Consider the following 14792-nt stretch of genomic DNA (forward strand, 5'->3'; position numbering starts at 1 on the left):
GTTAATTGGACTTCTGCTCAGGCTGAAGTTGGGCTGAGCTATGCTTTCAATTACATGAGGCGGCCACATTTCATGAAGCAATAAAAATGATAAAAGGTGTAATGTGAAACCAGGAGCAGCACCAGACAAATGTCAATCACTATAAATCAATAAAAAACACCCGTGTGGATAGCCCATGGGTGTGTGTGTGTGTGTGGGGGGGGGGGGGGGGGGGGCCTTTAAAAAGGAGTTGTTGTCTTACTACAGGTTATAGAAGAGAAAAAGTAGGAGGGAGACTTTGGCTGTGAACAAGAAATGCAAAACATAAACTGCAAACGGTGTAATGATGCGAGTGACCACGATATTGGCCATCATTAAGACACAGTGGCCAAAGTATCAATGATTCTAAAATGTCTTCATATGAAGGTCATGAAAACCATTCACCTCGTGTTCCCCGGTAGTAGAGATGGGAATACTGTATGTGCGCTCCATCTACTGTCACCTCCAATGAAAACACTTTCAGCATACTTAATATGCAACAGGAAATGGAATTTATTATTGAGCTTTAGTTGACTGCTATTTGACACATTCCACCCATTCGTAATGGGCATTTTGCCAGGAAATGCAGTAAATGTTTGATATCTGTGACACATTGCATGATCATAGAAAACAAACTGCTCGGTTTTCCATTACCCGGTGAAAAGGGCTTTCTAGTTTCAAAGGTACGGCCCATTGTAGTTTATTAACTCAACTTGCAGGAGGTTATGTTTGGTCGTGTGTGCGCGTGCGTGAATCTGTCCATGGCTAACCTTGCATACCCCTGACCCATCAGCCTAATAACTCTTGTGCTCATCTATGACTGCATGCTCAAGGACCTCTGGTGGTTGCTGTGACACTGTGCACACTTTTTGAAAAACACTATTGACTGCTGCTTACTTGCTTCTCTTCTCTACAGAGCAGACGTCAGTCCAGTAGTATTCCTGACCTATTTCAGTGTAGGCAGTGGTGGGCCATGCATTTTATACCTGGGCCTTCTGTGCTGTCCTACGGTTATTTGTTTCTATTGGTGTAATAATACACGTATTCGTATTAAACCGTTTGGTACGAGGCTTACAAACCGAACAATACGTTTGAATAATACTAGTGCATTTTGAAAATGCAGAAGCTTAAATTGTGGGAAATATAATGTTTTCGGTGGACTGCGCTCACGTTACAGACAACGGGATGTGTGACCTTTTGAACCCGGAACAATAACAAAAAACAGCTGAGGCGCGTTCGCCGGCCGGCGTTTTGCGTTCGCCGGCCGGCGTTTTGCGTTCGCCGGCTGGCGTTTGCGTTATGGCGTCCTCAGGTTAGCATAGCATAGCTCCAAACTCATATATATATATATATATATATAAAATGAAACACATTCCCAGCCATAAAATGTGCGATGCTGTCAGCCAGGAACACCGTTCATACAAATCATTTTCCTGGCTGAGTCAACCATTGAGTGTTAAAAAACAAAGCTATGTAAAAAAAGAAATAATCTACACCAAGCAAAACCCTAAAAATGTTATTTCTTCCATATCTTTCAATTTGAACTCTTACTACTCCAACTAACTTCTGCCAGCTTCCTTCAGTTTCACATTAGTCACGTGCTCGCCCACTGACCAATCACAGCGCACGTTAATGTTCACGTACTTAGCAGGCTACCTGGATAGCATCAGCACGTCAACGAATAAGCCATGAACATGTCAAACTAAAGATCTGATTGGTTGAAGACTATGACAATCAACAATATCGTCCCCATTCACTTAAACTGCAAAGTCTACCTAGAGGACCTCGGGACTCTCTCCTTACATAGAGACATAGAGGCTGAATCTGATTGGAAAAAAGCTCTCCTTAAAACAAGCTGTGCTGGAAGCAGAGCAACAGAAGAAGACAGGAGCTGTGCAATGAGAAAATAAGCTAATGGGAAAAAATAAGAATACATGTACCAGTGTATTTGTGAAAAATTATAAAATAGCTATAACTTTGTGATTCTGTTTAGGCCAGCAGAGAAGGCTTAGCTGGCCCTGACGGCCCACCACTGAGTCTAGGTTATAGTTTGCCCTCGAATATACACTAAAAATAATATTCGTCAATACCCAAGGAGTTTCTGCGTATTGTTTCCAAGGTTGATATCATAGGAGAATGACGCAGCACACTTATAATCATTCATCGCAAAACAGCCAATTTCAGAGAAAATATTCAAACAGAAGAGCTAATTCAGAGAAGCAGATACATTTCTTCTAAATTCGTCAGTAAATAATACTCGAGCTATTGTATTATTTAATTTTTTTAAGGTGCCCCCACATAGACTGGTATTAAAAAAATGCACTTACTGTAATATCCATACAGCACAGTGTCTTCAATCTGTCCTCTTGTCTCATTGTTTGCTGCCCATTCCTGGAAAAGTCCATGGTGAAGAATTCAAATTAAGTTCAACAGCAAAAGGAATGACACAAGTATACAAATAAATAACAACAGGCATCAATTAGATTAAAGATCATTACAAAAAACATTATCAAGTATAACATATAGTGTGATAATTAACACACGCAGTGGGGGATACGGTGCATTTATCTAGTTTTATTCATGCATAGCACAGGTGTGGGAAAATGTCCAACATTGTTTGCATTTCCTGCATTTTACTCTCAGACCGAATTCTCCAGAAGCCGCAAAAAGATTAAAAACAATGTAATTATTTAAAGAGTAACAGCCTAAAATAAAATGTATGTGTCCGTTTCTGCAGGAACATGATTCTCACTGCAAAGAGACATGCTCAAATGATCTTTTCCTGTCACAAAAGTGTTATTATTCTTCATTTTCTCTTCACACTTGGCTAAATTTCATCAGAAAACCCACCACTTGCTTTCATGCCTCTTTGCTTATTTGTATTTTTTTTTTTATTACAAAGTATAATCACCAAGAGATCATCAAAATATCATGTTTGATTAATGAATAAGGGATGAGTTAACATGTGCAGCCTATCTTGGCCATGACTAAGTGGTACAAATAAAAACAGAGCAGCTCTAAACCCACAGAAACAAGGAAATGACCTGCTGTTCAAATTAAGATGCTATTACACACTGGTAAATCTTCAAATAGATAGAAGCAAATGCAATGACTTTGCAAAAAAAAAGAAAATGTATGAGCCCAGAAAACGCATTCAGCTTTTAGATTGGACTAAAACAACGTCCACGTTGTCTAATTCTAGGAAAATCACATGGCGAAGTTAAAAGCTGCCTCAGGACAACTCTATTCCTCAAATATATTTTTACTGGCGCTGTTAGCATAACAGATACTCACCTTATAGGTACCGTTGGGATACTTCATGAAGGAGACGAGGAATATATCCACCGGCAGAAGTGCTGAAGTTATCAAAGCAATGGCCAGTGCACATATTGCTGTGATAGTTGAAACAACCTCACTCTCCTGCCGACTTTGAAATTTCCGAATGTAGACCCAACAGAAAGCCAGGATGATCTGAACAGAGAAAAACAACAATTGACTATTTACTTGAGTCACTTTTCTCCTTCCAGTGACTTCACGTACAAGTCAATGGTAAATGGACTTGGACTTGTAAAGCGCTTTTACACTACATGTCGTTCACCCATTCACCCACTGAAGGGAGGGGCTACCATTCATGTTGCCTCCTGCCCATCAGGACTATCTACCCCCTCATACTCAGCTGGTAGCAGTTTTTGGGATTAAGTGTCTTGCCCAAGGACATATCGACATGGACTAGCGGAGCTGGGGAATCAAACCGCCGAACATCTGATTGAAGGATGACCCGCTCTTACACTGTGCCGCAGTCTGGTGATTGCCGTGTGTGTGTGTGTGTGTGTGTGTGTGTGTGTGTGTGTACCTGCCCAGGCACTTCAGATGGAAATTGATAACAGCTAAATCTGGCATCAAAAATGTTCTAATTTTGAAATTATGTTTTTGTACACGGCCCCAGTTTGATAAAGACTAATTATGACTCACTCCATACTTCTGAGTTTCCAGGATGTGAGGTTTTCTTCACATGAGCTTCAATTTGTCAATTTCTAATTTTTATTTTCCAATGAAAGGCCACTGACCAGGAAGCAAAAAACGAAAACAACAGGAAGCCTGTTTACTGCTTATCCATCCTGTCATTTACAACCTGATGTAATATTCCCTCTGATCAGAGACAAGCAGTCAGAGTGTACAGTACATGTACGTGCACTTTATCAGTTTTTGCTGACTTTGACCCATTAGGTCAGAAACCCATCTGTTCTTTAACTTTAAACGGTACAATTTCATTTGTCTATAATCGCAGAAAGATTTGGTAAATAAAATAATTTGAAGGAATTAAATACATTGAGAGAACTATTAAATAGTCACACAGGGGTTGGAAGAACTGTAAAACATGATGCAATCAAATATAATACCCTGCGAAAGATTTTACCTTTGTGCAGTTTAAATTGATCGCTGTTGCTGTGCATCTAGTCTATTCAACAGTTGCTGATTGCCAAAAATAATGACTCAAACGGTGCTAGGGAACAAGTGATCTGATTACATCATACTTCCTCCCCAGCACATGAGTGAATGCAGACTCACTAACATTGTTAAGCACTGACAGGAAATACCACAAATTAACTTTTTTTATGAAGCAAAAATAGACAATTATGCAATAAAGCTTTTCGTTTTCAACTTTGACTTAATTCATGAATTTGCTGATGCATGTGTTGCTGCTTAACATGAGCGAGAGCGAGCGAGAGATTGTAACTGGCAGGAAAGTCATTAGACAAGGAAGCAAATAAGGGTCTCCAAAATGACAAGGACGTATTCGAGGCACACAAGCGGTAAGAAGTGAGGACACTGCTAAAACTAGTCCCTTTAGATCAAGGCCTGCCATTCACAGACAGGATCAATTAAAGGCCTGCAACCTTAAGCCTCTGGCTGCCTGTTTTGCCGGGTAATGACGCGGGTTTTGCATCTAAATAAGATGCATTTGAAATGTTTGTTCAAATAGAAGGGTGGTGGGTTTGGGAAGCGGAGCAATTTAATAGCATTCTTCTATTCGGCTTCTGAATTAGCCACGCGACTGAGTGACAGCTGAGATAATGAGTGCTAAACCGGTCCGGGCAGCAGATTTCCGGGCAGCAGATTACCTGGCTGAGCAAATTCTCGCCAGTCAGTACAAGTCACGTTACCAGTGAAGTCATTAAGTGAGTCAAAAATAATGACTCGCAGGAACGGAGAGGTGACATGTATGCGTGTTTGCAGCGTCTGTGGTGGAATGTTCTTGTTTTCAGCGGCACTCACGTGGTTATACGGCAGACCGTAACCTTTCTAAAGCGCATTTTAAAACCTTGTGGGTGAAAGCTAACTACGATACAGCATAGTTGGACGCTGTTACCGAGAAACATCTAAACAGAAATGTTCATTTTCTGTATAGAAGAGTAAAAATACTCGGCCTCCCATTCTCGCCTTAGTGGTGTTTCACTCCACCCTGCTTCTAATAGTCTGGTATGTAAACGTATCATAAACTACACTGGCCACAAGCCTGCAACTGTGTCATGGCTAATGTTAGCTGAAAGCCCAGTATTGACGGTGATACACGTAATACCTTTACCACTCACCTGCTGGAACACCTCAAAATACTCGTGTAACAATACGCACTTGGTGAAACGGACTAGACAACTTCAAAAGTCGCTTACCAGCAGTATACAGGTGAAAATAGACCACCCGAGCGCAGACTCGGCGAGCAGCGGCTGATCCGCCATCTTCACTTCCTGCAATAACAAAGCCATGTGGTCTCGCTGACGTCACCACGGCGGAGAGCGAGCAGCAGGCGTGACGTCTGTTGATGTGTCCGTGTGTGTATGTTGTCTCTATATGTGTGTGGGCTGCACTGTTACAGCAGTTTAGTGAACTGTAGAATGTAAAAGCTTCACTGGTGGCGGGTCAGGGAGGCCATACACGAGCAGTAGATTCCAACAATACAATATAGGCCCAGCCTGATAGTGAGCCTGGTGACAAATAAATGTTAGGGTCAGCTGTCCTCGAAGTTTTAGTTTCATAGAACACCCTGACCCTACCATCTGTGAGGGAAAAAAGTATTTAGATGCCATGAGTAAATTGCATTAAGTAAAAGGTTGGCTTATAAAACCACAGAAGCATGAGCAGCAAAATGTTCTTGCATTTCAAATACGTTTTTATAACTGTTATTATAGGCTTTTATTTTAATTGGATTGGTGTTTTTATAGCATCAACATATCAGAATAATTTGGCAGTGTTAGGTATTCTCATTAAGCAATGGATCATAACTTGTAAGCTGATAGAAATGTTTTATATAAAATATTTACACGGGCACTTTGGCTCACCTGGGCAGTACTTCTGGGGGCAATTGTACTATCAATTTGGCACATGGCCTGACAGGTGGACACAGGGCCCTTAAACTGACATTCAGTATTCATCCAGTATATACGGAAAACTCATCTGGTACCGTGAGCTTTAAATTTGTTGAAAAACTAGAAGTAGGTCACTGTAAATTAGGGTGCAGTAGCAGCATTCCCATGTGTATAGCAAATCATTGGGGTAATACTCGCAATCAATTATCCACCGCAGTGGCCCACACAAGCAAACAGACACTGTCTTTGGTGCTGACGGTAATAGTCCCCTGATATGATTGTGTATTTCTCGTAAAATGCTTATTGTTAACAAGTCAAATGCAAAATTCCATATTAGCACAGCTGTCTGAGCAGTGGCTCACTGCAGTGTGTTTCATGAAGAACATATATTTGCTCTCTGTACATTAGACTTCGTTTCCTTCAGTTTTCTCTCTTGGTGTTGGCCTCTTAAATATATACTTTTCCCTTGAAGTTTATTTTGTCTCCTCTCTTTGGTTAGTACTTTTCAGCTAGTTTAGGCAATGACTTTACTCTGTACTGTATGCCTGACATGTTTGCTTAAATTTCCACTTTCAGGAATATGTAAAGCCAATATCTATTTTTCTACTACCCCGTATGTGTCCTATCATGGCCAACTTAAGAGTAATTTTCACAGTATAATCAGTTCTGTCAGATATCCCTGCTGCTACCTGAGAAACATGTTATGGGTCTTTCCAATTGTATATTCCTCATCTTAATGTTGAGAGGGACCATGAATTCCTAAAAGCCAGTGCATGTATTTATTTGAAGTACAAAAATGTATTCATAGCAATACCACTTAATAAAAAAAACAACTCTTTAGTGGTATGAGCTTCCGGTTCGTTCAGCAGGGGATCCAGACTTATGCGGCAGTGGGATTATCTAAACTGTTTCAGACAAAGTGTTACAATCATCTTGGGTTTTGATGTGCGTGCACAGGTTCCACACACACTGTATGCCAGGCACGCTCACCACTTCTTTCAGTTCATATCCATTTGTCTTGCAGGCAGACCCCATGGTATCTAAATATAAAGCATTTCTGGCTTTTCATTCTACCACCCTTCTCACAGTTGTAGGCACTTAGTGTCTGGAGAAGTACTCCATTTAAGGAGTATATTGTCCCTTAAATTACAACAGTGCAAGAGTGTGCAGTCATGCTTCACCATGTCTGCAATTATTGAGAGAAAATTAAATTATTACTTGAGTAATTACTTTTGCGAGGGGTAGACTATAACAGGCCACGGTGACATTGAGGCTCTAAAGTTTTCTGAAAGTGAAAATTCTCGATATTGTATTGGAGGAAATTAGTCGGTTACTAATTGGAATGAGGAACATTCTGACCAGTTAATTAGTCGGTCACTATTGGTTTGGACGCTTTCAGAATTCAACTCACAAAAATCAATAACCATAAATCTGAACTTCATTTATGCCCCTGACTTGAAAAAAAAAAGAAATTTAATTAAACTAATGTAATTTGTTCAGAACCCATTATTCACTTGCACAGAGAAGGTAGGTCAACTTAATTCATGCAACCTTTCAAAACTGAAAATGCCTTTGTCACGCAGCTTGGCAACGTGCCCTAATGGAAGCCATGTACCTGAGTCTGTCTGAAGGGGCTTGCTGGGAAAAATGTTCAAGAATATCAAGAATGTGTCAATCATGGAGGGTTTGGGGAATAGATGACTTACTTTTGATTGGCGTACATTATCTTAATCCTTCTTTAATTTCATAATGAGATGAGTCAGCTGCAGGAGTTCCTGCAGTGAGCAGATCACAAAACCCATGTTACCTATAATCCATTTTTTTTCTCTCGAGAATGATACTTCAGTCGCAGCAAAATTATACTACCACATCCACCTCTCATCCACTCAGCTGAAAAGCACTCGAGACGGTGCAGAAACACCTCCAAACATGTCCAATAGCTGTGTCCCTGAAGCGCTTGGTCCCCCATCAAATTTGTCCTTTCATTTTGAAAATGAAAAAAAAATGCACTGTCACCAGTTAATGTGACGTCCTCCCACTGACTGGCTGAGAGTAATAGACTCACATGACTTTAACAGACAGTGATGAAGCACAGGGATATGGCTGTGTGTTGTTGATGTGATATCTGATGTGGTGATAGGGGGTCAGTTTGTGAATATATTTCTAATTTAGCGTGACTAAAGCTGCACAGCAACCTGAACTATCATGTGAGAGCAGGTTGCTAAAGAACACCCGGAATGTAATGTACTATAAAGCAAGTGTCGTGTTTTTGTACAGACAGCAGAAATGTACAATATACAACCACATTAAATGCAGGATATACAAATACTGTTGGTGCAACACTGTAAAACACAATGTAAAATAAATAAAACAACAATGTCATCCAGGGTCAAATATTGTACTTTTGATTGTGGTGCCATTTAAAGCTGCCAAGACTATAGTCGATTTATCATCTGTTTGTGACTCCTTAAATGTGTGAATTTGACTTACCTCACAGTTTTTTGAATATCTTTGGGTTTTGGACTGTTGGTCGGACCAAACATTTGGTTCCATAACTTTGGGCAATAAACTGAAATAGGCATTTTTGTGTAGACCAAAGAATGAATCGATTAATTGAGAAAATAATCAGCAGAGATAATGAAAATAACCGTTAGTTGCGGTCCTTATGTCATCGCTATAATCAGGAAATTAGAAAAGTAAAAACACAAAAATCGAATTAATTGGCTGTTTAATAAGGTCCTTAAAGAGAGTGTTTTAACAAAGATGTTCTGAATTGAATATGTATTATATGGCTTCTGAAGAAGATTGCATTTACAGTTTCTGTCACCACGAATTGACTTTGGTTGGTTTTGATTTGACACATTAATTAAAGTACTCATGTCTGCACTTGTGCCTCAGGTTTAGAATTGATACCAAACCATTGAGCGTTTGAGTTGATATCAAAGAGAGCCACTTAATACAGACAGCTCAGTGAATTTGCCACCGACTGCCTTTTCTTTCATTAGATTTCAATAGATGACTCAATTATGTGATATTTCCAGAATACCCTATAGCTGTAGGCCAAACTGACATGTTATTGTATCCTTTTTAATTATTTTCCTTTTATTGTCTACATGGACGCTTTCATGCCCAGGTGAGCTCTCAGAAAAGATGAATGAGACTCCTAAATGGCTTTTTATAAGCACATGAAAGGTCCGCATCAATAGTTATGTCTGCATACAGATCAGTGACACACGGTATGCTTTCTTTGTCTTGTGCTTTGGCAAATATCAAGTTCGTAGATGATGAAACGGTAAAACGGACAGGTGTTTCTGCGTCTAAAGCCCTTCAACAATAGGGACTTGACTGGCGTAATGAAGAATCTGAACACAGCCATGAGTGTGTTTGTATCCAAGACAAACAACTGCTTGCCGAAAACAATCGTGTTTGCTGAGGTTGCGTTCATACATGTCCTGTACCAATACGATGCTACACACACGCAAAAGCACACACACACACACACACACACACACACACACGCACACACACACCAATACACATATAAACCCAAAGAGGAGAGTGCTGTATTTGTCTTCAAATGACCAACCAGACACAGGTCAAGCATTCAACATCAGAAGAGAGTTAGTTCAGTTTGTTTGTCACAAGATGGTTTTACAGCCCTTTGCAATTTAAACACCAGAAATACTGATGTTATGATCAACAGATTTAACAAGCAAAGCATGGTGTTGGTCACAGCACATTAAAACCTGATGAACCTTGAACCATCATATATTGAACACTTATCAGTGATGTGACTTGATGGCATTATTTCCCTTTTGATTAAAACAATGTGAAAACAATGAATTATAAACAGATTATACGGATATACTGAAACTTGCGGAGTTCAAACTCTGCTTTAACCTGCAGCTACTTTACCAGAGAGTCATTTTGTTTGGGTAATATGTTCAGGTCATGAATACGACCACTGAGAGCAGTTCCAGTTGGATCAATACACTGAAAATGTGTCCCATAATCACTCAGAATAACGCTCACATGTTCTGTGATGTCAGCAGTGGCAAGCAAAAAAAAGGTTTATGGCACATATTTTATCTCTGCACGTGGGTAGCATTTACTTATTAGTTTAAACTTGCATTCGTTTATTTCTGCACTGTACACTGCACCGCTCTGGTTTATGCTCTTAGATGCTTGTTTGAAGAGAGGAGATGCACTTATGACTTTTGGTGACGAGCAGTTCTCTCGAAAACCGATGTTGAATGCACTTATTGTAAGTCGCTTTGGATAAAAGCGTCTGCTAAATGACTGTAATGTAATGTAATGTAATGTAGTGGTGACAGTGAGAGGATACAGTGTGTATTGGGTGACGTCACTTATACAATTAGCATGCTATCCATAGTTAAATCTGGCAAAGATTATCTACAGCATTTAGTTTGATGGAAATGCTGAGATTACAGATTCATAGAGGAACCCAAAACAAAATATCATGCAGAAAGGAGGCTTTTTGAGCATAGCCTATGTTGTGCATCCTAACAGCCACTGGAGGGAAGACAAGCTAAGAATGCATAAGTAAATTAATGCGTCCGTTTGCGTCCAAAAATGTAATTTTGTCCTGTAGATGGAACACCAGTAAATCAAGTCCATGATAGTAAGATTCAGAGGTTGGCAAATTTCTGTTGACAGCTCTAATTTGCTTGTTGAATATACTTTGAACCTGAATGGCGGTTTGGTGTACCTAGCAATCTGTCATCATTTGATGCTGTCTGTTTGATGGGACAGGCATTGTTCTCTTTATACAGCCATGCTGACAGGTATTCAGCTAGCTATTGCTCAACTGTTATATGTGTCCCATAAAATCAAGAGAAAATGTCTGTTAATCCCACAATTCCCTTTAGTTAAGGTTACAGTAAGCTTAACGCTACTCATAGCTTCGTGCTAGCTTAGCTAACGATACCAAGACAAGGCTGTTAGTCATTATGTCACATGAATGTTTAATGTGAGCATAAGACATTCACAGGAGGAATGTAACAGGCTTTCTGTCTAGAGGACAGTAATGTACAAGTAAGCAAGATATATGAACAATAAATTGTGTCTCTTCTTATAGCCAAAGATGGTAAATTAGCCAACTAACTCCTTTGCTCATCTTGACTGTTCACCAAAACCGAAAGTGTTATCAGCTAAATTTATGTATTTACATTATATTTTCATTGTTTCAAAAATGTTGGTGTCCAACATTGATCATTATTGTACACTGTGAGCCAATGTTTTAGTATACTGTTTTATGTGGAACAGACACAATGTTTGCCATTCCAGCTGGATGAACCTCAAATGTCTTCAGAACACTGAAATGTTGTCAAAGGGTAAGTGGGGTTTGAAATTTCTCTTTTTGAAGAATATAATTGCTGACTCAAATAATATCGCCAATGCAAAACGTTCAAATGGAAAACAGTGATAGAGGGCACAAGCTGCGGCTAACCATATGTGAGAATAAACACTTTGTTAGTCTGAATAAAACATGAGATGCTTTAAGTGCACAGATAGGAAAGAATCTCTGAAAGTGCAATTTCTGCCATTATGTCTTGGAAAACTTTCCGAGTTACATCAGGAGGGCGCCAAACATGTAAATGTGTTGTCTTGGGGTCAGAAACAGCATGACCATCTGTTGCTTGTCGCATCCCCATGCACACTCCCTTGTCATCCTACTTTTCACTGAAATGCGAACTGACTTTTAAAGCTGAAATGAAAATAGTATTTCGAAAGACAATTCCAGAAATGCAATGGTCTTCTTAAAAACAAATTTCTGTTGAGTTATACAATGAATTTCTGCCCTCTGACAGGTGGTTTAGTTTATATGTCTGCAGTATCTGAGAAACTAGATTTTAATACTCAATGCGGCTGAGATTTCTGTCTCCAGCTCAATACAGTGGAAGGAGAAAGGAATTTCATTTGAGCACCATTAAAATAAAATGAACAGCAGTGTATCTTTTTGACAACAATGTACTCTGATTAATCCGCAGACGTCACTGAACCGTCTTATGTTGTAACTGCCAAAGAAATGCCCTGGAGACATTTAACAGCATTGGATTTGGTGAGGATTTTAAGGATAGTACAAGTGGAGCACCAACCCTAAAATTCAAGCTGACACATTTTAAAATGTTACCCTATTTCATACAGGTTAGACACCCACACACTCTGTCTTTGCCCAGTGAGAAGCGACCAAGCAACAGCATGCCTTTTCAAAACATTGTGAGAGGACTGTTCCAAATGAAGACAGTGATGCAGAATCCAGATTGTTGGACTTTTATAAAAAAAAGAAAAAATATATCAAATTCTCAAAAATTGAAGTCTGCTCGGGCCAACAATGAACTACAGTCAGGATTCTAGTTGTTACCTGAATAACAACTAATGAGCTCATTCAATAACTTGACAATGGAGTATTTATTGGGAAAACAATCATTTTGAAACTGAGACTTATTCATTAACATATTTTTTTGTGCTTTGCGAGTGAATGATAGCCAGGCATGGCTTAAGTTACATACATTCTAATTTAATTTCCCTTTCTTGTACAAATTACTTTTTCCGAAGTGCTGTTCCGTCTCGTGTGAATACTCTCACAGAATATTTCTCAAGCAACAATCATCTCCAGGGTGTTTCAGAGCCTCCTGACAGCTCTGGGGACCTTGGAGTTTATAAGACGTCACTCCAGTAAGATGTGCTTGGAACATTTACCGTGATGCAGCACTTGGTGGGCTGCATTTGTCACCTGTTTTTGCGCCGACACTCACTTTTATCTTTTTAGTGACAGCAAAGGTACATAAGTTTAGGTGATGCATTGACCATGAAGTCAAGGCAGTAGATGATGCATTCCCCAAATACTGCACTATGTTTGCGATGGGAGAAAATGTTCTGTGTGGGTAGGCTATTAGTATCTTTAAAGTATATTACTTCTTTATAAATTCATTTAAAAAAAGCTATTGTTTGAATAGCACTCATTGAAATTTTGCTGTTATCATGTTGCACCACGGACCAGTTCGTGGCATGCATTTTAAGATGCAATACGCACACATTGAATATGAGACAACAGTTTGTGTTATGGTTAAACACATTAAAAACACCGATCATTAAAGCCCACAACTGACTAATTGTGGGCACATTTGAAGTTGCTGTTAAATGGTTTATGGTACAGCCTGCATGCTGAGCCATACCATTTTCATTATTTCACCATGTCCCCAATCCTCCCCAAGCCTTTAAAGGGTCACCCAAATAACAAAACCCCACATATTGCTTGTGGGACTGAGCGATTCAGTTTCTTTTTTGTTTGCAAGGGTTTTGAGTTATTTACTGCTGAGACCCCTGCTGCCATAATAGCTATAGCTATAATAGAGGTGGAGAAAATGTCTTTTCAAGGAAAACTGGGACATTTTTTCTTTTCAGAGTTAACAATCCACCGACCTCACAGCGAACAGCTTTTATTTCAAGTATTTGGTATTGAAGAAAAATTACACTGTTTAAGTGTTGTAGATGCCATCTTGAAGAAAATCTGGAATTCCATCCCTGTATGTCAGGTTGAAGAAATGATTCAAGGTAAAATAATCTGGTTGCCGATGGAGAGGTTGTCCTTGTTGAATGGAGAAACCTTCCCTCTAATTTCCGGTGCAGAACCTTGTTATCAATTCATAGTAGGGGTGTAACAATACGCGTATTCGTATTGAACCGTTCGGTACGAGGCTCACGGTTCGGTACGCATGACGAACTGAATACGTTTGAATAAAAAAAAAAAGAAAAATTATTTATTATTTTATTTTTTTAAAAACCTTTATTTAACCAGGTAGTCCCATTGAGATTAAAAATCTCTTTTGCAAGATGTAAGTAACAATACAAGATGTAAGCAAGATGTAAGTAACAATACTACATACCATTAAGGAGCAGTTTTGTTTTTTATGCTGATGTGTTGCTAAGAAGACACCCCAGAGGATGGGTCACTCAGGTATAGTTCCATCATTGTTCAAAGTCAAAGAATAACTTTATGATGTTAGTTGTCATGAATAAATATATTTTAAAATCAAGTACATTTCTCTGGCATTTATAGTTTTCGACTGTACCGAAACGTACCGAACCGTGGCTCCACTGTATCGTACCGAACCGAGAATTTTGTGAACCGTTACACCCCTAATTCATAGTTAGTCGATCAAGGCTCAAATGAACTGTGAGTGAAATGAGAGCCAACACTGAGGGCATGGATCTACCAGACTGAACACCGGGGCTTTATTTCAGCTGAAAATACGAATAATAATATTTTAATTGAAAGACTCCCACCACATCACCACTTTCATGCAAAGTGATATATTCTTATATATCACTATATATATACTATATATATATATTAAAAAGATACGAGTAACAGAAAAGTAAAGA

At 39.2% G+C, this 14792-nt stretch overlaps 1 protein-coding gene across 1 annotated transcript in view; it reads right to left on the reverse strand.

The window, feature by feature from the left end:
• The window catches only part of lmbrd1 (LMBR1 domain containing 1), a 52306-nt gene extending 46538 nt beyond the window's left edge, over nt 1-5768 (reverse strand). Inside the window, exons 1-3 of the mRNA XM_079280817.1 lie at nt 5691-5768; nt 3313-3489; nt 2346-2409 (exon numbers count right to left, since the gene is read on the reverse strand). Of these exons, the coding sequence (XP_079136943.1) occupies nt 2346-2409; nt 3313-3489; nt 5691-5756 (307 nt within the window). The 5' untranslated portion in view covers nt 5757-5768. The remainder of the gene's footprint in view (nt 1-2345; nt 2410-3312; nt 3490-5690) is intronic.
• Nucleotides 5769-14792: the final 9024 nt, after the last annotated feature.

This window comes from Melanostigma gelatinosum (assembly GCF_949748355.1).
Source record: "Melanostigma gelatinosum genome assembly, chromosome: 12".
In the NCBI taxonomy this organism is placed as follows: domain Eukaryota; kingdom Metazoa; phylum Chordata; class Actinopteri; order Perciformes; family Zoarcidae; genus Melanostigma; species Melanostigma gelatinosum.